At 38.8% G+C, this 27,147-nt stretch overlaps 1 protein-coding gene and 1 long non-coding RNA gene across 2 annotated transcripts; one reads left to right on the top strand and one right to left on the bottom strand.

Moving 5' to 3' along the window:
* Window positions 1-1,189: 1,189 nt before the first annotated feature.
* On the top strand, window positions 1,190-4,257 carry LOC129349091 (uncharacterized). Its single transcript, XR_008601946.1, has 2 exons — window positions 1,190-1,231; window positions 3,852-4,257. It is a non-coding gene; the product is annotated as an uncharacterized LOC129349091 (long non-coding RNA).
* Window positions 4,258-16,497: 12,240 nt separating this feature from the next.
* LOC111566001 (leukocyte surface antigen CD53-like) lies at window positions 16,498-26,139 on the bottom strand. The gene is made up of 8 exons (XM_023266346.3): window positions 26,007-26,139; window positions 25,340-25,431; window positions 22,648-22,836; window positions 22,484-22,558; window positions 19,301-19,411; window positions 18,640-18,747; window positions 17,902-17,985; window positions 16,498-17,202 (listed from the first exon to the last, which is right to left on the bottom strand). The coding sequence occupies exons 2-8, from the start codon at window positions 25,400-25,402 to the stop codon at window positions 17,134-17,136; spliced, it is 699 nt and encodes a 232-aa protein (XP_023122114.1). The 5' UTR covers window positions 25,403-25,431; window positions 26,007-26,139; the 3' UTR covers window positions 16,498-17,133.
* Window positions 26,140-27,147: the final 1,008 nt, after the last annotated feature.

The following is a 27,147-nucleotide window of genomic DNA, read 5'->3' as shown; positions in this document are numbered from 1 at the left end:
GGCTGATTCAAAAGAGCATGGTGTGTCCTATTTTATGAATCATAGCTTAGCTTTAAAAAGCAGGAAACAGTTAACCATTAAACAGTGCTATTCACTTTCTTGCCAAGAGTGAGCTAAATAAATAAATATTAATGACCCGGTAACCAGCAGCTGGTTAGTGTAGCATAGTTCACTTTCAAGAGCGAGATGAAAAGGTCACTTTAATGTCAGTATGCCAGGTATAGAGCTGTTGTAAGCAGCAGGTTAGCTGAGCTTAGCTTAGCAGAAAGACTGGAAACAGCTATCCAATCTGTGTCCAGCTTCAAAAAACTATTTCTTAGCCACAAAGGACTCAGTTGTTTCCTGTGCCAGGATTTAAACACATTAAATCCCGTATTGTATTTGTTCAGGGTTTAACCTCTTGTTTAAGTCCATGTGGTTCACTCTGTCATGTAGAACGCTTTGAAGGGAATCTGTCTGATAAAAATGGTTTATTAATAATATTATGTAAATGTGACTTGAATTGAATTGACTACCAAAGTAGAGCAGAGCCTCCATCAGCACCTCTATATCCTCCATCAGTTTCATATTGGACTCACAGAAGACAAACCTCAAATGACTTTATTACATAACTTATTTATGTTTACAGATTTATAGCGTGTTATACAGTGACAGCTCATATTGCTCTGCTGCACTGAAGGACCATTACTAGTGATGTACTAATAATGTATTCTCATGTTAATGAAAAGTAGACTGTAAAGTATGGAAGCAAATCAGACTCATCAGATTCTGAATTTTAAAAGCTGCTGAATTTCTTACCTTGAATTTTTTTGCATCAAAATTACGTATGTGAATTTTTTATGCCTGAATTTAGCTCATCAAAATTCTAAAAACCAATTAAAAATCCAATGTCTTCAAAATTCGCCATCAAAAAAATTCAATGTCTTCAAAATTTGCCATCAAAAAAATTCGATGTGTTCAAAATTCACCATCAAAAAATTCAGTGTTCAAAATTCGCCATCAAAAAATTCAATGTTCAAAATTCACCATCAAAAAATTCAATGTTAAAAAATTCGCTGTCAAAAAATTCGCTGTTCACATCCGGGGGACTCAGGCGTAAAAAATCGATCCTGGCCAAAATCGAACCAACGCCCAGCCAATCACGTGGCGCTCCTCCGGTCATGTGACGCAGACGGTTCACTTAACAAGACAGGGATCAACCAGGGCTACCAGCATGAACGACGGCGCTTCAGTGAGTGTATTAATCCTTTTTGTCCTGTATGTGGTTTGTGTTTGTGAGAGTCAGTTAGCTGTAATGCATGCCGTTAGCTGCGCTAGCACAGAGTTAGCCGCGCTAATACAACGCTAGCACAGCGCTATCCCAGCGTTAGCCGCGCTAATACAACGCTAGCACAGCGCTAGCACAGCGTTAGCCGCGCTAATACAACGCTAGCACAGCGCTATCACAGCGTTAGCCGCGCTAATACAACGCTAGCACAGCGCTATCACAGCGTTAGCCGCGCTGAAACAGCGCTAGCCGCGCAAATACAGCGTTAGCCGCGCTAGCACAGTAATAAGGTCACACAGAGAGCACGTTCTGCAGCTGGGTAGTTGAGTAACAATTTTATAAACACACAAAAGGGGGGAAGTGTGATTTATGCGCCCGAAAATGCAGTTAAGTCACAGAGCAGTAGGGTTGCCACCTTTCAGAAATGAAAATAAAGGACGCCCACCACGGCTCCTTGGGGCGACAGTTCAGGAAAATCGGAAAATATTCACAGATTCAGAATTCCACCATCAATAACTCATTATAAACGATGCCTCTTTTCCATCGCTGTAAGGTAGACAATGTGCTACAAGCCTAGTTTTATCAACAGTAGCTGTCTTTCAAGCTGCAGAAATAACATTGGTGTCAACAGGAGCCAGTTGAAGGCTGCAGTGATTTTGGTGACACTACAGTGTATCAGAGAGAAGCTATTGAATATTTGTGTCTCTCTTTGCTGTTGCAGCAGTTTTGCAATTTGCACACAGTCCCTGTTCACTCCATAGACATCAATGTTATTCATGCAGCTTGAAAGACAGCTACTGTTGATAAAACTGGGCTTGTAGCACATTGTCTACCTTACAACGGTGGGAAAGAGGTATCGTTTATGTTTTGACCAGTGTTCTCAACTCCTCAGGAAGGAAAGTAGCTATTGGCTGTCCTAAAAGTCACTCGAAGTCGCTAAATGATGTCATCGCCTAATTTGCATAATTTCCCGTTTGCATGTAATTGTAATCAACATTGTGGGAGAGACAAAAAGTGAGTTTAAAATACCCAAAATATGTTTCTGAACTAGAGGCTAAATGCAGTGATTTATTTTAGTGTGACAGTGAAGAAACATTTTCATTTCCATCCCGCTCTGTAAGCAGGATGGGATCTGCAGAGACTTTGATTCATCTGCCGTCTGGACATGGAGTGATGTGGGTCTCCTCTAATCAGACAGTGGGATGCTGCAGGTCACGAGACTGACCGGCTGTGCTTTGGGAAGGGGAGGAGCTCACAGCGCCACCTGCTGCTCGTTGAGGACAGTAACTGCAGAACGATCCGAGCTTTCATGTCAGACAGGGGCGGATCCAGATCAATTTTAGTGGGGGGCAGGGGGCACAGTGGGGTACAACAGATATTTTGGGGGGGGGGGGGGTTGTCAGAAAAAATTAAAGCTGCTACCGACCTCTCGCTTTTACAAAGTATTTTTCATGGGGTTTTTTTTGGCTCTTTAACCCAATAGGAAAGCTGTATATGACCTTTTCATTTTGGACTGTTAACATTCAAATTATGATGGACTTGTTTCCTTGTTTATGTGAATTACAACATCATTAGCTGCAACATCTGCCTGTTCTGTAAAACTGGTAGCTCAACGACAGCATCCTGAGGGCAATTAAGTGACAAATATTGTGCAAGAACAGCACTATTACAACCCTGTCAATTTCCACTTCTTAAAATGTTTACTGCCAATTATCACACATAAAGCAAGAAATAATATTCTGTACTAATACTTCTGTACTACCCAATACACAGTTAATAAATAACTGAAAGTCGGGTTATTGTTGTTTATCAGCACAATACAAAAAGATTCATGTTAGACATATTCCAGTTAAGACTAGAATATCATGATTTATGTAAATTTACCTCAGTAATATGAATGTTGAGGTTAAGATTGTACAGTGATATTTATTATTTAAGTTTAACTAATTAAAGTTTATGACTCTGCACTGCAATATTATTGATTATTTAGATTTACATCATTATAATATTTAGGGTCAGACTCTACAGTATTAAGATTAAGAAATCAAATATTCTATAAAATGTAAATACACTGAACTCATTTGGATATAGTTAAGTGAGACTCTACAATATTCTTTGACACAAATCTATCTAAATCAAAATTTTAATCATTTTTACTCCAAACATTTACTGGACTGATTTAAACAATAAATCACTCCTTTCTAATCCTCTGCTGTACGTTCAAACCTGAGGCCTTAAATAGAAACACACAAGTATCTGATTGAAGGAACTTCTGCAGAATCCTGGTTCCAGAACATGATGATAGAATTATAGACAAACTTTAACAAAAGCTGCCTGAGAGTTTACAGGTTTTTATGTTAGATTTCTTCAGTAATTTAATGAGAGTTATCAGCAAAAATCAAGTGTTCATTTGATGAACTTCATTTCCTAAAACATCCAGAATTGGAGCTCATATCTTTGGCAGCTGTAAAGTTTCTGCTCCTTCAAAGTTCACAACACAATGAATGAATTCCTAAAACACTAAATGCTGGAGAGCGTTTGTGATGCTGAAGCAGTGACCAGTTTTTCTGTTTCTTCTCTGGAGATGCACAATGAGGGACGTCTGCAGCGACTGAGAAAGGGTCTCACCACATCCTGACATGAGGAAAAAGACTTTATTGAAGACTACAATGAGAAAAACTATCAGACAGCAGACGGCATGCATTCAAGGTGAGCTCTGAACATTTGATCTGGAACAGGAATTCAATAACGGCAGCATGAGCTTCATTTCAGTCTGTAGCTGCTGAATTCATGGATGAATCATCTGGCACTAGAGAGGAAGACCATCAAACGTCCACGTCAGCTGATGGAGGTCCAAGAGTCTCACCCAACAAACAACCTACAGAGTGAAGACCTCCAATCTGATTGGACGGCCTCCTATTCAGCCACGTGTGTGAACAAATGCCTCTAAGCTGATTTGTTTTCTAAAATAAATCTAGTTTGTGTCCTAATCAATGCTTGTGTGTTTGCTTCTTTACACCGCTGTTAACAGTTTAGGCTGTTAAGATTGTTCCAGATAAGACAAGTACAAGATTGTTCAGAGCCGTTCTACCATGAGCCTGACAGGAAGAACTCCAACAGCTACTGAATGTTCCTGTGGTTCCCTCAAGGCTACAGGAGGAGTCCTACGAGGATGAGCCGGTCCACCTGATGGAGGCCAGTCGCTGCGGTTCAAAGCCAACACCGACTACGTGGACTTCTACTGGACCACACAGAGGCCTTCAAACCGGACCAACAAGTTCAGCGACTTCCCGACTCGTGGGTCTGAGGACGCCGCCGAGCCTCGGTCCAGCAGGCCTCCTGTCTGTGGGTGTTTGAGTGCTGAGTACATTGAAGAATTTTGGGTGGAATATTCCTTTGAACGAACTTTTTAAGTTTATGTTCAAGGATGTTGGGTGGAATATACCACCTGTTTTTGTGTTGCTCCTCGGCGACCCTAGACAGCCGGGTCCTAATGTTTTTTGAGCAACACACCATACTATGAAGTTTTTACAATGACGGTTCTACTATGGAACCAGTTTGACATGTTCAGGCATTCTTTGTGTGAAAACTCAGAGATTTCAGGTATCAGAAGGTGGTTTTCAACTTTATTTGTTAACTTTCTGCCTCAACTTTAAACTAAATTTCCTTCACTAACCCAACCCTCTGGACTCCCAGTAAGCTGTGTTCCTATTGGCTGTCCAGGTGGCTGCTTGGTGTTATCAGGAACACCTGAGCAGCTCAGTGTCTTCCTGCTTTATTTAGCTGTAGACAAACATTTCCTCTGCTTCTCTTCACCAGTGAACCGGGTTTGGCTCTGTTGCTTTAGTCTGTTCTTTAGGCGTTGGCTTGCAGCTTCCAGCAGTAAAATCATCTTTAATGTGTTTCTTGGTGTGTTTTAGGGCTTTGTACTGGATAGTTGTCTTGGTAAATGTGGTTCTTTAGCCACAGTTAGCACATGGTGCTAATGTGTGCAGTGATTAGTGGATTTGGTGCAGCTGAGTTGTGTCTTTATCTTGGCTGTAGTGAGTCTTCAGAGGTTTTTGGTCAGACACATTCTGTATTCTTGTTTGAGAACCAGTGTTGGTTGTCCAGAAGGTAAGAGTTCCTGTCCTGATTCTCTGTTCTCAGAGGTTCTCTGGTAGGCTGCAGGAGACTTTAGTGTTTGGGTTGTGCTAGTTTGGTTTTTGTATGGTTTCATTTGGATGACTATCTTGAAGCTCCTCCATGTGGTTTAGTGAGGTTTTCTGGAACAGTTCTACAAAGCAACCTGCAGCAGAAGAGACTTTGAGAGTTTTTAGGAAGTTCTGGAGACCAGACTTTAGAGCAGCAGAAACATTTGTCAGCAGTTTGAGCAGGAGAAGGTGAGCTTCAGAGTAGAAATGAGATGGAAACCTTCTTGACCTGTGTGGTGAGATCCTGTACCAAGAGTTTGAGCAGGTTGTGAAGAATCTGTAGTTCTTTAGTCTGAAAGCACAAGAATCGACTCATTAAAGGAGAAAACGGGAGATATTGTTGGTTCTTCTGTCACTCTGCAGTTTTCTTAGACTGAATATAAAGTTTATATTTTAAATGATTTGCCATGTGAGCCCAAGAAGACTTCAATAAACTCCCTCCATCCCCTGGACACAACATATTTTATTACGATGTAAAATCTTTTTTTTAAAAATATGTTTTTTGTTTTAATCATAGTTTTAGCATAGTTTTTTCTCTTTGCTTGTTTAGTTTTGTCATCTGTGTGAAAGGTGCTAAACAAATAAAGTTGGATTGATAAACTGAATAATTGACTAACTCATGATTGTATTTTCATTGTGATTTAAGGGTTTATTTAATTTCTAAGGTTGAGGTTAAAGTCTTGACAGAAAAAAAAGATTAAAGAAATAAACTACATTTTAAAAAAGCAATTGAATCAAAGGAAAAAAGCATTTAATACAACAAAACTTTTAAAAAGAAAATTAAACATTATATATAATTAAATTATATTAAACAGACAAAATAATTAAATAATTAAACCGAAGATACAAAACATGTAATTAAGAAATTAAACAAAATTTATTAAACAAAAATATGAAGTATTAAAGATTAAATACTTTAGATAATTAAACATTTAAAAAATAAAATTAAGAATATTAAACATTTTTTTTAAAAATACAAAACATTAAATTAGATTATTAAACCTTTAAAAATACAAAACATTGAATTAAAAATTAAATGTTTAATTGGAAAACTAAATCTTATAGACAATAAAACTTTAAATAGGAATTAAACAGAAAATACAATGAAGCATTTAAAAAGAAAATTAAACATTGAAAGATGGTAAAACATTTAAAAAGAAAAACCTTAAAGATTTAATCAAAAAATTAAACACGGGGAAAGAAAAGGAAATTTTTCAAACAAGCCGATAAAACATTTGAAAAAACAAACATTAAAAAGACAAAACATTTGGAAATCAAATCAGACATTAGAAAAGAATAAAAGGTGAGAAAAGAGCAAAACTAAACATTTAAGAATCAAACTAAAGACAAAACATTTGAAAAGTCACCAGTTAAACTTTAGAAGATCAAATTAAACAGAAGAAGCAATAAAATGATCAAAAGAGCAAAAACAGATAAAGTTCTTAAAGTGTTTTCTCGTCTGAAATGAAAACATCAAGTTGTTTTTTCAAATGTTTCCTCTTTCTATGTTCTTGGTTTGATTGTGGAAAGATTTACTAAGAACTCATTTCAGAAAACTGCTTCCAGATAAAGTCTACTAGTAGTTGAAGGCATTGATCAAACTAATGTTACCTTCTGATCTCCACAAACTTTACTGTTCAGTGAAGAGAATCAAAGTTTGTTGAGGATTTCTAAAAAACCCACAGGTGAAGGTCTGAGAAGAACTCAGATGGATGATCTAAATGTGAAATCAAGACTCATGGTCACAAGTTTTAAGGCTTCTGTTAACCATAAAGTTCAAACTAACAGAGAAGTACTGAGAAACTTTTAAAATTTCAGTCCTCAGACTGTCGAAATGTTCAAACTAACAGAGAACTACTCAGGAACTTAGAAGATATCAGTCCTCAGACTGTCTGAAGGTTCAAACTAACAGAGAACTACTCAGGAACTTTCAAGATTTCAGTCCTCAGACTGTCTGAAGGTTCAAACTAACTGAGAACTACTCAGGAACTTAGAAGATATCAGTCCTTGGACTGTCTGAAAGTTCAATCTAACAGAGACCTACTGTGGGACTTAGAAAATTTCAGCCCTCAGACTGTGTGAAAGCTCAGGTCCTGAGGACTCGGGAGGTGTGGAGGCTTTGGAAAGTCTTGGAACTGAGGGTTCCACCCTCCAGCACAAAGGCAAAAGTCCAACCTCCTGAGAAAAATGGTCGAGTCGAGACTCGAGTTAAAAAAAAAACTTGAAAACGACAAAAAATAGATGATAAATGCGCAAAAAAAAGAAGAATTAGTATCTGAGCGAGTAGCTCAGGAGGATAAGAAGAAGACTACCAACTGGTAGGTCGCAGGTTCGAGACCCGCCACCGGCACTTTTCTTTCTTTGTCTTTGTCAGGATTTTGATAAAACTTAAGAAGGGTCTGGTCTTGAACCAGCGACCTGCAGCTCCATAGGCAAATCCTTAACTCACTGAGCTACAGATCAGATACAAAGAAATAAATTCGTCGTCCCTTTGGCATCGTAGTTTCCGAAGTGACCACATGGGTGGAGCTGAGGCGGAGTCTGGGTGGAGTCTGGGCGGAGAGTAGGCGGGGAGGTGGGTGGCGGCCTCCCCCCTCTACTCCCCCACCACCCACCACACCTTCCCCCGCCCGACGAGTTCTTCGAGTCTCCACGAGTTCTTCGAGTCTCCATGGGTTTTCCCGAGTTTCTGGAGTTTCCACCAGGTCGGAGGCAGAACAAGTTGTCATGAAGAGGTGTTGAGGTCGGCCAGGATGGACTGACTTTTTACAGCGACTAGAAGGAAGACCACTAGAAGAGCAGGTCTTTAACCAGCATCCATAAAATCCACGGCGTCTCTCCAGAGAAATGAAGGAAGGTCAACTTTTATCAACCTCCATCCAGATGTTCAACTTAATATCTTTACTTTGACATTTTTAGCACCACAAACCTTTAGTATCACACTTTATTATCATTTATTAGGACTTTAACGGAATCCACCAGCAGATTTAGTTTTTGTTGAGAAACTTTATTCTTGTCATCGTGGGACTGCAGTATTTAAAACATTTCCTTCTATTTGACCTCATGTTTATTCGTTTTAGTGGAGAAAGTTATTTTAGTTGTCGATTAGTCTCTTAAAAACGAAATAATAAATTGGATTAGTCAAGAGGTTTAAATTTCTTACTTTGTCATATTTTAAATATGACAAAAAATGGAAAAATAAAGTGTCTTGAGACAATTTGACCTGTAATTGGCGTTATATAAATAAAATTGAATTAAAATTGTATGTATCTTGTAATGTTGGCGTAATTCAGCCATATATGTTGGAAAACACATTTTCTTTGACCATTAATATGTTGATTGTTTTCTCCAGTAATTCATTTCTTGTTTTGGTTTATAAAATGTCAAACCCAAATATATTCAGTTTACTGTCATAAAAACCAAAAAGATTTACATTCATGATGCAGGAATTAGGCAGTTTTTTACTTTTGTCTTAGTTTAGTCAGAAGGATAGTTGATAATGTGTGAATTGCTGCAGCTTGTGAGCCGTAAAAGGTTTTAATCTTTGAGGCCGAGTGTCAAAAAACATTTAGAAACCAACATCCACGAAACAGTCAACAAAGATTTGAACATCATTAAAGGGAAATCCAACTTTTGCATGACAATGTCTAATTAAAGGACATTTATTTCCAATGTAAATGTGTGATATTCATCCTCTGGAGCTTTCTCTTCACATCGTCTTCCACCTGGACTGGTTTGGTCAGGAGCATGTGCAACAAACATTTGAAAAACTGCACTTTAACATCAATGAATGACACTGAAGTTTAATCTCTACATAAATGAGACTGAGTCTGGATGTGCTGCTCTGTCATGAACTCCTAAGTTTAGGGAAAGTTCAAACAAAAGAGGACAGTTCAGATCAGACTTGAGAATGAGCTGATTTTGAACAAACATCTCAGACTTTCTGAGCTTCAGCACCTCTAGCAAGATATTTTAACAACAAGCAACTCAAAAGATCCAGAAGTTGGAGAGAGTTAGCTTTAGCTAAAGCCAAAGAACATGTGGGACGCTAACCTAGCAAACATTTCAGACTTTTCTCTGTGAATTCTGAGAAATAATTTACTATTTAATGACAGAGCTACACATCTTAACTCAGTCTCATTAAAACAGACTCTAATTCAGTGTCATCCATCCATATTAAAGTGCAGTTACCCAAAATGTTTGTTGTATGAGCTCCAACAAAACCTGTCCAGGTAGAAGGCCACTTTGACAAACAGGAAGTGGAAGATTCCAAGCAGATTTATAGAAGGGGGAACCGGACTGTACTAAGTGTGGTCGAGCATAGAGGGGTGTTTTGTGGGCTTTTTAAGGCTGATAATGATTATTAGTGAGGCATTTGGAGTAGATATTCATTTGTAGTCAATGAAAATATTTAAAATCTTGGAGTTAAACTCAGAAGAACACAAACTCTAACAGAAAACTTTGTTGATACGTTTTTGTTTTGTTTACAGATGTTAAGTTAAAGGAGTTTTATTTGTGACGGATAACCAATCAAATCACTCCAGAAGACAGAGCGACCACAGGTAGATAAAGGTTCAGAGCAAAAGTAGTGCCATTTTTAAATGTATTTATTACCATAAATCAGTGAAAAAAATAAAATACTGATAATCAGTAAATCAGTCAGCCCACAATTACTACAATTCTACAATGTATGTCTCTTTGCTTTGACTTGTTATTTGTACAATATACGATGTATATGATGGCGTTTTTTCATACCAAAGGCTCTACTATGATGTTTTCTAAGAGACATACGATGCTACTGTGGTTGTTCTGGCTCTGGGCTGCTGCACTCCTCCTCTGTTGTTTTCTGGATTGTACTCAGCTTCATGCCTTCGTCCACCAGGCCTCCGTTGACTCGTCCCGCCTGCCGTCTCTGGAGCTGAAGCTGGATTGGAACAGACCAAAGTACAGTCCAATCACGATGCCAGCTGCCTCTCAAAAGGCTCCTTCATCTGGCAGGTGGTGGAACTTCTTCTGAGGGGAAGCTGAGCTGGCCCGACAGAACTTTGGAGATGTGTTCCAGTGGTTGGTGGATGTGTGGGGAGATAGAGAGGGACCTTTGAATTGTTCAGAAAGGAAAACAGGGAACCCACTGGTAGTTTTAGTTTCGGGTGCTACTGCGGTGTGTTTTTGGGTTTTAAGAGGTGAACAGGAAGAGTTTTTTTTGGTATTGATTATCTTTTACTTTGTTCCTGGTTGGAATGCCCATCAATGTCAACATGAAGTTCACTTTTAGTTCTGTTTATTTATTTTTATTTTACTAACACCCATTTGCTTTTAACCCCCTCACATGTTGTGTTGTTGTAAACTTAGTCTTTCAAATAAATACTCATCAAACCCTCTGGAAACCAGCGTTTGTACTGTTTTTGTGTTGCTCGTCACCTACTTCAGACAGCCGAGACATAACAACGTTTTGTGGACTAAAGGATTTTCTATGACGTTTTTAGAGCGACATGCTATACTATAACGTTTTCTGAGCGACATGCTATACTATGATGTTTTTAGACCAAAGGCTATAATATGACGTTTTTTGGGCGACATGTTATACTATGACGTTTGTTGGACCAAAGGCTATACTATGACATTTTTTGGACGACATGCTATACTATGACGTTTATAGAGCGACATGCTACACTTTGATATTTTTAGAGCGACATGCTATACTATGACGTTTTCTGAACGACATGCTATACTATGACGTTTGTTGGACCAAAGACTATACTCTGACGTTTTTGGAGCGACAGGCTATAGTATGACATTTTTAGACCAAAGGCTACACTCTGACATTTTTTGAGTGACATGCTATACTATGACGTTTTAAGAGCAACATGCTAAACTATGACAATTTCAGAGGGACATGCTATACTATGACGTTTGTTGGGCGACATGCTATACTATGGACATTTTCTGGACCAAAGGCTATGACATTTTTTGAGCGATATGCTATACTATGACGTTTGTTGGGCAACATGCTATACTATGGACATTTTCTGGACCAAAGGCCATACTATGACGTTTGTTGGGCGACATGCTATACTATGACGTTTGTTGGGAACATGCTATACTATAGGCTTTTTTAATTGACATATTACTATGATGTGTTTTTTGTGTTTTTTAGCAACATATAATAAACTGAACAGTTTTAATTACTATACTTTTACTTGTGCAATGAAATATTCTTTTTTGGCAAAGCCCATGTTTGATTAAATATAGGCTATTAAATAAATGTTTATTAAAAACTAAAAAGCATTAAAAAATAATAACCAACTTAGGCATTTACTGAGTCACTAAAATAGTGTAGCGTCTACAGCCACATCAGCATTATTATAAGCATCCTCTGGTAAATTCACAGTCATATACTGTAGGAAATCTAGCTGATCTCATCATGATGTCCACTTACCATATGGACTTCAGGAGATGATTAGATGATGATAAACTGTGACCTGCTGGTTGGGTTCTCTCTGTTCTCATATTTCCTCCATGTTTGTCTCCTGATGCTGCCTTACTTCAGCCAGTCCATGAGCAACAGAAAACACAGTTTGCCTTGTATCCATTGCCAGGGTTCCACTCTTCCCACTCCAGTCTGTACATTTGCAAACGTTTTTGCTTCTTTAGACGTGGTGGAGTTTCAGGTGTAGACATTTTTGCACTGCACATCTCTGCACTTTTAAACTTTATTTTTATTTTTATTTTTTCTGTTAAAAAATTTTGCCACCCTTGTATATATTGTAAATAAAGCTGCTGTAACAATGTAAATTTCCCCTGGAGTGGGGAGAAATAAAGAACTTTATCTTTATCTTTATCTTTAAACGTGCGGGTGCAGCAGCGTCTGTAACCAGGCAACCAGAGACAGGACCGGACAGGACCGGACATGCAGAGACGTCTGAAGTCTGTCCACTGGACCTGGCATCGGGTCCTCGCTACAAAGGTCCTACGAAGATGAAATTGGCTGCCCTTAATATTTCCTGTGTTTTATTTTATTCATTATGCAGTTTTGATGAGTGTGTGACAGACGTGTATGGGGCATTTATGAAAATACGGAACAACTTGCGTCCCGTATTGATTCAATACGGGACGCAACAATTAATTGTCAAATAAAGGACGTTTCCGTATTTTAAGGGACGGGTGGCAACCCTACAGAGCAGTGTAAAGAAACTGGTTACCTAGCAACCTGAATTAGTCTAGGTAACACTTTGTTTATTATGTGTGTTTTCTGCTCAAGTTAATGTCCTGGTTTGATTCATTTCAAATTACTCCTGATCTTGAAAGGTTTTAAACTGTGCAGTCAAAGTAGTTACAACTGTGAGCGAATAGCTTGAAATGAACTGCCCTAGACTGCCCTGTTCATAGCCCACCATTCTTTCACAGCTGTATCAAGAGTTACTGTGCAATGATAGATAAATGCAGCCCATTTTTCAACCGTTTCCTGTTCAGTATGTGTAACCTCCTCTTAATTTGTTCTAAAAGAAATGTCTAATGAGGCAGTCTAGTCTTTCAGTCAGGTTAAGTCATTTTTCCCATTGGTGGTTTGCATTATATAGCTTTGTTTTTCTCTGTTCTAGGAACTATTGTTAAATCATCTTTATGTGAGACTTTGTTCTCGTTTGGAGCATATTCTCAGACGCATGCCTCTGGAACTGGACTTCTTAGAGTTCACTTGCACACAAGAACTTGTATTTTTAAATGCTTTATCTAACCAAGTAGAAGTTTGCCCAGCTATTTTAAATGCACTGACACAGCTACACCATCTTAACAGCTCAGAAAAAGAAAACAGGAATCAGTACATTGCAACTGTGCACTCAGAGAGACGAGCAGCTGGGCAGCAAAGAATGGTCACATCCCCAGAGCACCTTTACAACTTACTGGAACTTAATATGTCTGTCCCATTTATAGATAATGGTATCTGTGAAATATTAGCTGAAATATTTTTAAGTGGACCATAGACCTAGTTTCAGTATTTTTTTTTCTCACATTCAAATTTGAGGCTATATATATAATATATATGTAAGATCTCAAGAATAATTCAAGATAAAAGCCTGAAGTTTTCATTTATTTGTCTTGCTAACATAAGCATATCCGACTGCGATTAAATACAGCGGTGGAAAAAAGTTTTTGGACACCTCATACATTTGTGAAATATTGCATTAAGAATCCCTCTGAGGTCTTCACATGCAATTTCTATTAGTTCAGTCACAGCCATAATACTAAACAAATCCTAAAAAAGTCAATAAAAACTTGAAATTGATTGGTTCCTTGAAAATTAGAAATTTTGAGTATTGGGTCATTTTGGTAGAATTTAGTTTTGTTAGTCATGTAAACAATAAACAAAAAAAGCATCATTTGTGTCTGTCTAATGCAGTCACACCTTTTGAAACACAAAAGACTTTCCAACAAATATTTCACGATAATATTTGAGATTGTGGAAAATTTTCAAGGTGCCTGAAAACTTTTTTCCACCACTGTATCTGTCAAAGCATGAAAATTTGCCATTGGAAAAATGCCACTATATTCAGAAGGATATATGTGGTCATGGTTCCATTATGCCAATGTCATGGTAATGATTGGATGCAGGGCTAATTTACAAAGAAACTACACAAAACAACATGTCAGGTTTGAAAGATTGGACTTTTCATAGACCACTTCATTTTTTTCATATTTCAACTCACCCATAATCTGAGATTATTGATCTACTTGTTCGGTATTATACATTCTTCATCATTGTTCTGAGATAGTGTCATTCAAACAACCTCAAATTTCAATGTGCAAAAAAATGCCTGTTGAAGTAGGTTGACAGTGACGGGCAATTTATAAATATTTTTTGCTCTGACAGTATTTGGCATACTATATATATATATATATATATATATATATATATATATATATATATATATATATATATATATATATATTTATAGGCTGCTGTTTTGTAATATTGCAACGGATTTTCATCCCATTCACCAGTGAGAAAATAAAGTCAGTACAGTCCAGTTCATTTTTAACTCCTGCTTTAATGCTGTGATTGCATGTATTGTTCACCAGAAATATTCTTAACTTCAGATACTTTAAATGTATGGCAGAAACACGCATACTTGAGCCAGATAACCTGTCAGGTGAGTTGGGAGAACAGGTAGGGGAGGGAATCCAAAAGTGCACTTAGTTTTGTCGGTCAAGTAAAACTAACTAGAGACCAACACCTAACATATCTTGACTGGCAAGTGCAAATACAGGCCAGGATGTCAGTCTTAAATGATGTGTATACCTTGTAATGTCCTGGGAATGTAAGGTCTCATAGCAGGTGGAGGCTGTCAGGTATCTGCCATTCACTACTTCTGAGGAGAGAGTTCTTGGTCGAGTCTCCCATCCAGTCCAGAATTTCACCAGACTGGTCAGTTCAGACGGTGTTGCTATGGAGTGGATTAAAATTGATTAAATAAATGGCTACAACAAATGATCAAAAACAATGTAGGGTACGCATACTAAACAGGAAACAGTTGAAAAAATGGGCTGCATTTATCACTATCATTGGACAATAACTCTTGATACAGCTGTGAAAGAATGGTGGGTTATGAACAGGGCAGTCTAGGGCAGTTCATTTCAAGCTATTCGCTCACAGTTGTAACTACTTTGACTGCACAGTTTAAAACCTTTCAAGATCAGGAATAATTTAAAATGAATCAAACCAGGACATTAACTTGAGCAGAAAACACACATAATAAACAAAGTGTTACCTAGACTAATTCAGTTTGCTAGGTGACCAGTTTCTTTACACTGCTCTGTGACTTAACTGCATTTTTGGGCGCATAAATCACACTTCCACCCATTTGTGCGTTTATAAAATTGTTACTCAACTACCCAGCTGCAGAACGTGCTGTCTGTATGACCTTATTACTGTGCTAGCGCGGCTAGCGCTGTATTAGCGCGGCTAGCGCTGTATTAGCGCGGCTAGCGCCGTATTAGCGTCGCTAGCGCTGTATTAGCGCGGCTAACGCTGTGATAGCGCTGTGCTAGCGTTGTATTAGCGCGGCTAACGCTGTGATAGCGCTGTGCTAGCGTTGTATTAGCGCGGCTAACGCTGTGCTAGCGCTGTATTAGCGCGGCTAACGCTGTGCTAGCGCAGCTAACGGCATGCATTACAGCTTACTGACTCTCACAAAAACAAACCACATACAGGACAAAAAGGATTAATACACTCACTGAAGCGCCGTCGTTCATGCTGGTAGCCCTGGTTGACCCCGGTCTTGTGAGGAGAACCGTCTGCGTCACATGACCGGAGGAGCGCCACGTGATTGGCTGGGCGTTGGTTCGATTTTGGCCAGGATCGATTTTTTACGCCTGAGTCCCCCGGATGTGAACATCAAATTTTTTTGACAGCGAATTTTTTGACATTGAATTTTTTGATGGCGAATTTTGAACATTGAATTTTTTGATGGTGAATTTTGAAGACATCAGATTTTTTTGATGGCGAATTTTGAAGACATTGAATTTTTAACTGGTTTTTAGAATTTTGATGAGCTAAATTCAGGCATAAAAAATTCACATACGTAATTTTGATGCAAAAAAATTCAAAGTAAGAAATTCAGCAGCTTTTAAAATTCAGAATCTGATGAGTCTGATTTGCTTCCATAGTAAAGGCTCATAATGTCTTGTAGACAGGTGCGTAGGAGGAAATATCCATATGTAAAAGAACTTCAGAAGAGAGCACTAAACCATTTTGGAAATACAACAAACATTCAGTCTAAAAATAAATAATCAATCTATCTATCTATCTATCTATCTATCTATCTATCTATCTATCTATCTATCTATCTATCTATCTATCTATCTATCTATCGGATAGGTTTTCTTCATTTTTAAAGCAATCCAGTAACAGCCATCTGTAGATGCAGGGATACATGACAAGCTGGAACTGCTACTGGATAATTCACCACACTTTTAATGGAACCTTTGGTTAAAACAGGGCTCAAAAACATAGCAGTAGATAAATTACATCAGCCAGTCTGAGGTGCAGATCCCTTCTCAGTTTTAATCTGTTTCTGTGTCAGATCCGTTACTAGATTTGTTCCTACATGGTCTGAACATTCTTCAATCAAACTGGGAAACTTCACACAGAGCTGATAAAATACAGGACAAAGGAAATAAAATCTCAGAGATTTACTGTAGAAATACAAGGACAGACTGTCGGACAGGGTTTGAATAACAGAAGGAGCAGCAAGTAGAAAAACAGGAGCAGATTTAGGCTATAGTTATTACTGGGGAGGAGGAGATGATTATAATCACCTGAGTGTATTGGGAATAGCCGATGTCTTAAAGTAATGAATATAATCTTGTTTAGCACTCTTTAGGGGACCATAGTTTGGGGTCTTTGTGAATTACTGTAGGTCCTACATGATCATGTCATGACTTATCTACCAATGAAATGTCTTCACATCTGTCACCTACAGACATCATTAACAGTAATAATGAGTCACCCTCACATTTTACTCCCTTCACTCTTTTCTTAATGGCTGCTAATGGCAGCGGGACTTTGGCTATTCAGAACAGATTAATAAATATTTGACAGGAGGAAACGCCTCCCGTTAACGTGGAGAGTTGAGGGAGAGCTGTAACTTTCAGAAACCATTTTGTTGATTCTTTTTACTGGTAACCCAGTCCTTGTCGACTGAAGTGGCAAAAGAGAGGGATGGTGACAGACAGGCAAACAAACTGCAAACAAAGGAAATGAGAACAATATTATTTCACTAGAATGAAACTGTTTTGCAAATGTGACATCTCCTCAGCATAAACCAGGAAAATGGGTCAGATTACTTTGTGTAATGTTTGAAAAACCCACAATTTATGTGACGTCAAGTTCAAAATAGCAGACGGAGTTAGGAACTAGCTGGTGGACATAACAGAGACAGATGCTTGGAGGGGACAAAACAGCTAAAAATACAATGAAAAATCAACATAGATTAGCCCAGCTTCAAATACAGGCTTATGTTTCAGCTGCTAAAACATTTTCTATATTACATTTAAATGTGGGATGAGTTAGATTTTTGTTTACAGCCTCTTTTACTGCCCAAAACTAGTCAAAAAGTCCATTACAAAGAACAGTAATGGTTGACTGAGGGGATAGTGAGGAGCCTAAAATAAATAGTTGTCATACAAAACCAGATAATAATCATGCCATGTGTTTGAACAGATGTTTAGCTGTTTGTAGCTCTAGTTGATGGCTTCCAAAATGACTGCCATAGCTAGAACATCAGAAAGTAGGGTGGATATTGCTCTCTATGGGTTTAAACTTAAAGCTGTTTTGTCCAGTCAGTGAAGCTACAGCAGGTCTTCAGGTGTGTGACAGCTGATGGACATCATCTGCTGGGACATTACTGAGATGTGTAATGAGCAAAGCTGAATGTACTGTACCTGTATGATAAACATTGTGACCACTCCTGCCCCTGTGCTGAGGTAATTTCTGGCAAACCAGTCCCTCAGTTTCTCAAGGCAACCCTGAAAAGCAAAACGTGTATGTTTATCCTGTTTACAGTAGAGATAAAGAGCTAAAATGGAGATAGTGTTAGTAGCAGAGCAGAATAAAACACAATGATTACGATGGAGAGGCAGTGAAAAGATGACAACTAACGAACAGTTTTTGAAGCTTGAAGTGTTTGCATTATGAACAAGTCAGATACACTGAAACTAGATCCACCAGTGGCCACCTACATTGATCCAAAGTGTAATTGTGTATAAATGAAGCTTAAGTGTTGAGTTGAAGCCAGCTTGTGATTGGCTCTGAAACCAGACTGGTGAGGACTTAAAGGCTAAGTTAGCAGTATTTCCTAGCTTAGCACTGACTACTGATTACAGGGTTAAAGTCATTGCTATCTCCATCTGAATACAGAGGGACTGCATGAGCCAGTGTCTAAGTGGAATATTTATGTGTCCCAAAGTTGAAGGGTGTCGTCAGGTAGGTCTTACACCTACCTGACTGCTGCAGGTAGGTGTAAGACCATAGGAACATCATCAGCAGTGAACAGGTACACTGATAAAATGAAGATTTAAAAAACAAACACTCTTAGAGGAATCACTGGTCAGAATCAATGAGTGATATTAGTTTGTTTTCTCTTTGAAACCAGTGATTTATGCAGTTATAACAGAACTGACCTCTTCCCAGTTGGGTTGGTTGGGGGTGTTACAGGGGTCCTTAGTACAGCAGGAGATTGGAACTTTCCCCTCCCAGTCTGCCACACCATGAACTCCACAGCACCTGAACTGTACAAAAAAACAAGCACCCGCTTTACTGGAAGGATGCTATTAAAGGAGGAGAAAGCAAATGACATGGAATAATATGACAGTAACAAAGATCAACTGGTTTCACTCTAACAGCGATGTGCTGCCTGGCGTCTACTGTTTAACACATAACCCAGACTACTTACCAAGAAAAACTAAAGTGTGTGTCATACAAATCATTGCCAACAGTACTAGTAATTTGTAAGCTACAAACACATGAAATGAATAGGTTATAATATGCATAAGACTATGTTTCAAAATGTCCTATACGTATTCCATCTGAGCACCCGTTGTCTCTCAGGTCTTTTAAAAGCATTTTCTTTCATTACCAAGAAATCATTTACATATATTGTAATTGAATGATGTAAATATAATTAAATGATTTTTACTTACACAGACACAAGTGTCTTCTCCAATCGAAGCTATTAAATAACAGTTTCATGATGTAAGAACATGAGAAGAGGAATGATAAACCACAACGGCTGCTGAATAAAAAGGTAAAGTTAGTAAAGCAAGGATGTAGTTTCACATTTACCAGGTACTGAACAGCATCGAAGTCATCCTTGATGGTCTTATTGCCTTCTGGACTGGAATCTCTGTAGATCTCCAAGCTTCCCATCAGATCTCTTTCAAAGTACGTGTCAATCTGCACAACAGAAAGACAGACCACACAGCTGAAATATACTGAGCCAAAAGGACATTAGAGACTGTGGCCTTTAGATTAATGGCAGGTTGTGCTGAGAGCAGTATGTGGAAAGCTGGTAGTAATTAGACCAGGATTCTTAACACAGTTTTACCTGGTTTACCTGGAAAACCATGTTGATGAATGATCTCCACCTGTAGTTAGTTACATCACCCGATTCAGACATTCTCAGTCCATTCAATGACTCTTAAAATCACAGAGCAGTCTCATATGTAATATATATATATGTCATATATATATGTGTGTGTGTGTGTGTGTGTGTGTGTGTGTGTATATATACACACACACAGCTGCAGCATCCAAATGCAGACTATTGTTCGTCTTGTGCAAAGTGGCATCTCCATTCAATGAGGTGCAAAGGGCGTACTGAGCCAACTGGAAAGCAAAGGAAGTCCCTACTGGCCCATATATGTAGGAATGATCCATGATAATAATGTCCATTATATAGGCTGAAAACATCTGAAACAGGCAGTCATGTCAGTTAAACAGGTGCGTGATTAATTAATGATTTCTATTCCACCAGCTTGGAAAAGCATCAGTTTCAAGAGTAAGTGGCAAAATAGCCAACCTCAGCTGGGGACACAAATACACCCTCACTGGACACTTTATTAGGTACACTTGTTTAACTGCTTGTTAACACAAATAACTAATCAGAAAATCACATGGCTGCAACTCAATGCATTTATTCATGTATACGTGGTCGAGACATCTTTCTGAAGCTCAAATCGAGCATCAGAATGGGGAAGAAAGGGGCTTTAAGGAAGTTTGAATGTGGCATGGTTGTTCTTTGTTGGTCTGAGTATTTCAGAAACTGCTGATCTGCTGGCATTTTCACACACAACCATCTCTAGAGTTTACAGAGAATGGTCTGAAAAAGAGAAATAAGCAGTGATCAGTTGGTTGGACCAAAACATCTTGTTGATGTGAGAGGTCAGAGGAGAATGGACAGACTGGTTGGAGATGATAGAAAGGAAACAGTAACTCAAATAACCACTGGTTACAACCAAAGAATGCAGAATACCATCTCTGAAACACAAGACGTAGAACCTTGAAGGAGATGTTCTACAGCAGCAGAAGACCACACCAGGTGCCACTCCTCAGCTAAGAACAGGAAACTGAGGCTACAATTCACACAGACTCACCAAAACTGGACAATAGAAGATTGGAAAAATGTTGCTGGTCTGATGAGTCTCCATTTCAGCTGCAACATTCAGATGTAGGGTCAGAATTTGGAGTAAACAACATGAAAGCATGGATCCATCCCACCTTGTATCGACGGTTCAGGCTGCTGCTGGAGGTGTAATGGTGTGGGGGATATTTTTTTTTCTCACACTTTGGGCCCCTTAGTACCAACTGAGCATCGTTTAAACTCCACAGTCTACCTGAGTATTGTTGCTAACCATCTCCATCCCATAACGACCAGTGGACCATCTTCTGATGCTACTTCCAGCAGGATAATGCTCCACGTCACAAAGCTCAAATCATCTCAAACTGGTTTCTTGAACATGACGATGAGTTCTCTGTACTCCACCGGCCTCCACAGTCACCAGATCTCAATCCAATAGAACCTTTGGGATGTGGTGGAATGGGAGATTCACATCATGGATGTTTAGCCGACAAATCTGCAGCAACTGTGTGATGCTGTCATGTCAATATGGACCAAAATCCCTGAGGAATGTTTCCAGCAGCTTGTTGAAAGTATGACACCAAGAATTAAGGCAGTTCTGAAGGAAAAAGGGGTCCAACTTTTTATTAGCAAGGTGTAGCTAATAAAGTGGCCAGGGAATTCATTATGCATTTTGATGCATCAGTGTAATTATGGTGCTGTTATGTATGTGAGATCGTTACAGTTCTGTAACCAGTAATTCTGAGCCCAAGACTAAAGGAAGGTGAAGCAGAAATTATAGCAGAACATAACAGCGTATACAAGCAGCAGTAATATGTGAAATACAGTGAAATACTCTGTCTGGTCAGTCTTTCTTCCTTATCAAGGAACTGACTGTATAACAGAGCTTCATAGTGTTACTGGATCACAGGTCAGGATCATGGGATTCTCACTGACAGGCAATAACACTAACCTGGTCTATCTGGTTCTAATCTTAGCTGCTTTATATAACAGCTGTCAGACAGTTTTGTGATGGCTGGTAATTATATGTAGGAAGGTGCTGCTGTCTGTTTCTTGATGGATTTGTTCTTGGCCTCATTTTCGTCTCTGTGTGTCTCCGCTGGGCATTTCAATTTGTTGCTTTAATTTAAGGTGGACAAGAACAGCTGTGTAGAGAACAGCTATATAAATAAATATATCAAACCATCACAATCTCAGTAAACTGTATAATTTAAAGGTCTTACATGAGAAGCTGAGGAGAAAACAGGTTCTTATCAATGGTACTGAAAGAAATTTTAACCTCAAATATAAAGCAGAACACCAGCTACTAAACATTTCAAAGATCGGGATTATTCTAAAATGCTGAGAAATACATTGATGCTTTTCTAACCTTCCAGCTCACAGTTGTAACTCATTATACTCATGTCTCAAACCTGTGGGAGCACTTTACTCCTGTGTCGGACTCTCATAGTTGGCTGCCAGCAGAATTTAGAATTGAATATATAATTATAGTTGCCACTCATCAGGATCTACACGGGGAAGCAATGTTGGCTTAAACTACCCAACAGTAAAGACAAATGGAGCTGAAACGAGTCCCATAATCATCTCATAGAAAACTGACAACTATTGTCACATCTAACCCTACATATTATTTGCTCATTTTCTCAAATAGAAATTGTTTTGCTTACAAGATTGCTCTTCCAAGTCCTCGATGCACTAAAACACTGTCTCACAGCATTGTTTTGTACCGATTCATACACAGAAATATTTAGAAGGACGTCTGCATTAATCGAACATGGGACACACACATGCTTGGAAAAGTTTTGACTCCACTCATGAAACTGATATATTCACCAATATAGAAACCTGTTTCTAATCTTGTACGGGTAAAAACACAGAAAGTCTCCCACCTCTCTGCTGTAGACCAGGAACACACAGGCCATGGCCAGCTCCACCAGCATCAGGATGAACAGCAGGACGAAAAACTGCAACAAGTACACATTGTATTCAAACGTGAGTGAGTTTTCATGATCTGAGCGAATCAATGTGGTATTCGGTCATGTTCCACGCTCACCGTAATGAGCATGCAGCGGTTCTCCTTCATGCCTCCCAGCACTCCCAGGTAACACACACAGGTGACGATGGCGCCGGTGACCACCAGGGTGTTGGCGGGGTAGACGGGCCAGAAGGTGGTGACCAGAGAGGCGAATTTAGAGTGTATCATCTGGAACTCCCCGAAGGCCACCACGAAGGCACCACACAGCTCCAACACACACACAGACACTTCATGTTAGCGTTCTGAAGGATTATTATTTATTTATTCATTTGATAGGGACAGTGCACATTTAGGCAGCAACAGACGTAAATATGCCGGATTACAGGAGCAAAGCTAATTTACATCCACAGTCTCTAGGCAGGTTACAAAAAAAAAAAAAAAAAAAGCGTAACAGTGAAACACAGGACAATAAGTCACAATAAAAGGACAACAGATTACAATAAAAGCACATCACAAAAAGTACACAAAGAAGTTAAAGGTCACCAGACTGGTTGACTTTCACTGTTTAAGGGGAGTTTTGACTGTTGCTAACGTGAGGCACTCCCTTATGGAGAGTGGAAGACTGATCCGGATCTTACAGAAGGAACATTTAGTCTGAAGGCTGTTTTTCTGTGTGGGACCTCACAGCCCCCTCTAAAGGAGGTCCTGGTCCTCAGACCACTGTGAGGCCTTCTTTAAAGAAAGTCACAGATGGGGGGTGGGGTGAGTCCATGGAACAGCTTGGAGATCAAACAAGCACATTTCAATTTTTTTAAATTCTCAAAGCTCAATAAGTTGTACTTCTCTAAGATATTACAGACATGATATGACATTGCTTTTCTATTGAAGACCTTAAAGGGTTTTTTATATAGTGATTCTATGATTCTGCATGTATTTCCACCTGTCAGCCACCAACATGTTATTAAGTATTGAATGTGTGATAATATCATGGAACATTCTAACAGCACCAAATGTTATGAACAATTATTCCAGTTGAATTTCACTGTTTTAGATATTCTTTTAATGTGGCTCTTGAAACACACTATTATTACAATAATAATAATAATAATCTGCCATAAATCTATGGATTATTTCCTTTCTTCTTTAAAGCTCTAATCTGACTGAAAATATGAAATTTGTGAAATATCAGCCAATTTTCAGGAAATAACACCACATTAGGTAGCTACTTACACTCACATATGAAATGAGGCTACTTTATACTTCCAGTTTCTTGAATGTCAGAGAGAAATATTCTACTTTAACTCCACTGCATGAACATCCCAGCTCTAGTAAACTTTAGGCCCCTTCATAAAACTGTTGCTTTCAAGTAAAACCGGTGGTAAGACTAGAGGATGATTCATTTTATAGAATAAAAATGAAGCATATCATGCAAAACTATGTCATATAAATGCGATCACAATAAGGAATGTCAGAAATGGTGCAATACCACCCCCCTGTGGTACAACAAGATTATAGCAAACGCTAATAGGCTTCCTGAATGAATCCTTGATCATCCACTTTGCCAGCTGATCCAAGAACTAGGTGTTGCTCAGTTTTCAGGACCCGTATCATCTCATCAGGTCAGCACTTAAATCATATACTGGGTAGGAACAATGACTGCTTTAATGTTATAAACTGTTGTCCAGTTTTGCCCATATTTCTGCCTCAGTTAAGGGTCTGACTCCTTTTTGTTCCACTGTCAGTGATCCATACTACGTCCATAATATCCAGACCAGGTGTAAGTTACATTGGTCACCCCTAGATGTTTTTTTTTTTTTCAGGTAGTGAGGAATGCAGTAATTTTAATCTGGCCTCACTCTGACTTTATTATATTGAAATAATAACAAACTTCAGCATTGTTTTATGGGTGCTTGCACATTCAGTGACATTTGATGAAATCTGTGCAGCAGGGAGTGGAAAACACATCTGACAACACATTCAGAACCTCTCTGTGGATGTGTCCAGCAGAGAACAGTTTGGTATGGATGCAAGGAATCAACAGATTTTTCATGATTTATTCACAAAAACACCAACAATGGTTCAACTACCCTGAGTGGTTTTCTGCTCATGGTTACTGGGTAAGGTCATCCAGTTTAGTGTTGGTGCTACACTAACTAAAACTTGGTCAATTTTGACTCTGTGGTTTCTAGTGTTTTACTAAATATTACACAAAAACAGGAAGAGATTCTGTGTGCTATATTCATTTTAGTGAAAACTTTCTTCAAAACAGCAGCCAAAGAAAACTCAGAATAACAATGAAAACAGGAGACTCAGGTCTTCATTCTCTTCCTCTCAGGAGCATTTATCTAAACCCTCCAGCAGAAGGTGACATGAAACATTGGCATATGGACGTCTAAACGGTTTGTTCATCCAAATAAAGCTTGTACTACACCTTCAAATGACATCTCTGTATTTGGTTTGAGCGTGTGTGACGCCTGCAGTGTACACTACCGTTCAAAAGTTCAGGGTCACCCAGACAATTTCATGATTTCAACTTTTATCCATGTGCTAACATAACTGCACAAGGGTTTTCTAATCATCAATGAGCCTTTCAACACCATTAGCTAACACAATGTAGCATTAGAACACAGGAGTGATGGTTGCTGGAAATGTTCCTCTGTACTCCTATGGAGATATTCCATTAAAAATCAGCCGTTTCCAGCTAGAATGGTCATTTCTAAGTGACCCCAAACCTTTTGAACAGTATTATAGTGGTTTTCTAAGCACCTACCCAGCAGAGGAAGTGGAGCGCCACCACCAGAGTCTTCAAGCAGCTCACCGTGGAGCGGTTCATCCTCCCTGATAGTCTGCCCTCCGTAAGATCTGTAAGAGTTCAGCATTTTGAGTCATCTTTACTGCCTTTTCTTTTATACAAACAACGGAATTACAGACTTTCAGGTGTCCTTAAACACGTAGGAGGAAAAACCAGTGAGGCTGCTGCTGTTTACAGGACGCCACTGTTTGATGTGGCAACACTGAGCCCTGAGCCACAATAGACACCTGTGTGTTCAGACTCCTGTTAATCATTAGGATGTGCTCTTATCTCCAGATCAACCATTTATTACAAGTTTGTGCTTAAATATCCAACAATGTGCTTTGTGAAAGCAGCTTAGAGCAAAGTAGCTGTTTTTTCCACAGTAATAGATCATATATCTGAACCTGTATGTTAATGTCTATTTTTCTATATTTGTTTTTCTGAATACACTTCATATAAAATTTGCAAGTTTGAAAATAGATTTTTTTTAAAAACGCTGCTTTTATTTTTAATTTTCTTAGTATTTCTCCTTATACTTTCATCACATAAAAACATTGCATACAAACATGTATAAATCCATGGTGGAACTGAAAGGAAGGACACATAAATGATGATAAAACTGATTGAATGTCTGTGGCCTTACCTCAACTACTCTGTATCCAGCTGTATCCCAGTGACGGATGCAGTGAGCAGGAGTTTGGTGTCGTTCCCAGCATTCCCAGCTTTCACTGACGACAGACAGGTAGAGGAGGAAGAGAAAATAAAGTGGGAGGAGGAAAGGCGACTGGGCCTCCGTCTACCAGCTACTGTCTACAGGATCAACAGGGAAGAGGAGGGGCGTCCACACCGAGCAGCAATCAATGAAATAACATGAAAATAACTTTAATAAGGAGACAGAGTCAACAAATCAATTTACACGTCTCTTCAAATTATGTTCACAGTAGAGTGGAAACTGAATTTGAAATCAAAACATGACAATGAGACTTGATAGCTCGATATACAGTACTGTTCACTTAGAAATGTCATTATTTTTGAAAGAAAAGCATTTTTTTCAATGAAGATGACATTAGAAAGAAAGAAAGAAAGAAAGAAAGAAAGAAAGAAAGAAAGAAAGAAAAGCACTCAGAGAGCACAGTCCTCCTCCAAGGCTGCTCAGTTGTATCATTTCCGACGGATGAAATCTTTAATAAAAAATGACCTTGCGCTGAGCACAGGCAGGTGTTATGCATGTGTAAGTTATGTACGGACACCAAATCACATGACCTAAATATGTAGCGGGCGGCAGGAATTGATGGGACCCAGAAACACCCCCGCAATTTAACCAGTTGTTCCTTGGATCATTTCTGATGGATAAATCCAGATCCTGATCTTACTGAGCATTTGTGGGATGGTCCAGGATCAGCCTGAGCTAGGTAGGTCCCACCTGAAACTCACAGGACCCACAGAATCCACAGCCACCATCCCAGCACCACAGGACATCCCCAGAGGTCCTGAGTCCATGAACCACTGGGTCAGAGGAGTTTTAGCAGCATGAAGGGGCCAACACAATATTAGACAGGTGGTCATGATGTTACGCCTGATGGGAGTTTAACCCTCCTGTTGTCCTCACTTACGGGCACCAAAAAATATTATTTCCTTGTCTGAAAAAAATAAAAAAATTCAACAAAATAATTCCCAAATTTCAGAAAATTTGCAAAACCTTCAGGAAGAAAATTCCAATAATTCCTTAAAAGTTTCCCTTAAAAGTTCTATTTTTTTTTTTTAAATCCCCCAAATGTGCCAAG

Source organism: Amphiprion ocellaris, chromosome 6 (genome assembly GCF_022539595.1).
Source record: "Amphiprion ocellaris isolate individual 3 ecotype Okinawa chromosome 6, ASM2253959v1, whole genome shotgun sequence".
Classification (NCBI taxonomy): Eukaryota; Metazoa; Chordata; class Actinopteri; family Pomacentridae; genus Amphiprion; species Amphiprion ocellaris.
The sequence above is the reverse complement of the archived record's forward strand: the minus strand, read 5'-3'. Positions and strand labels throughout refer to the sequence as shown.

Excerpts from the sequence above, each read along its gene's own strand:
- LOC111566001 (XM_023266346.3), bottom strand. The coding sequence starts at position 25,402 with ATGAACCGCTCCACGGTGAGCTGCTTGAAGACTCTGGTGGTGGCGCTC. Across the intron at positions 19,412-22,483 it reads TCCTGGTCTACAGCAGAGAG|ATTGACACGTACTTTGAAAG; the intron begins GTGGGAGACTTT and ends TCTGTTGTGCAG. Across the intron at positions 17,203-17,901 it reads TCACAATGTTTATCATACAG|TTTGTTTGCCTGTCTGTCAC; the intron begins GTACAGTACATT and ends CTTTGTTTGCAG.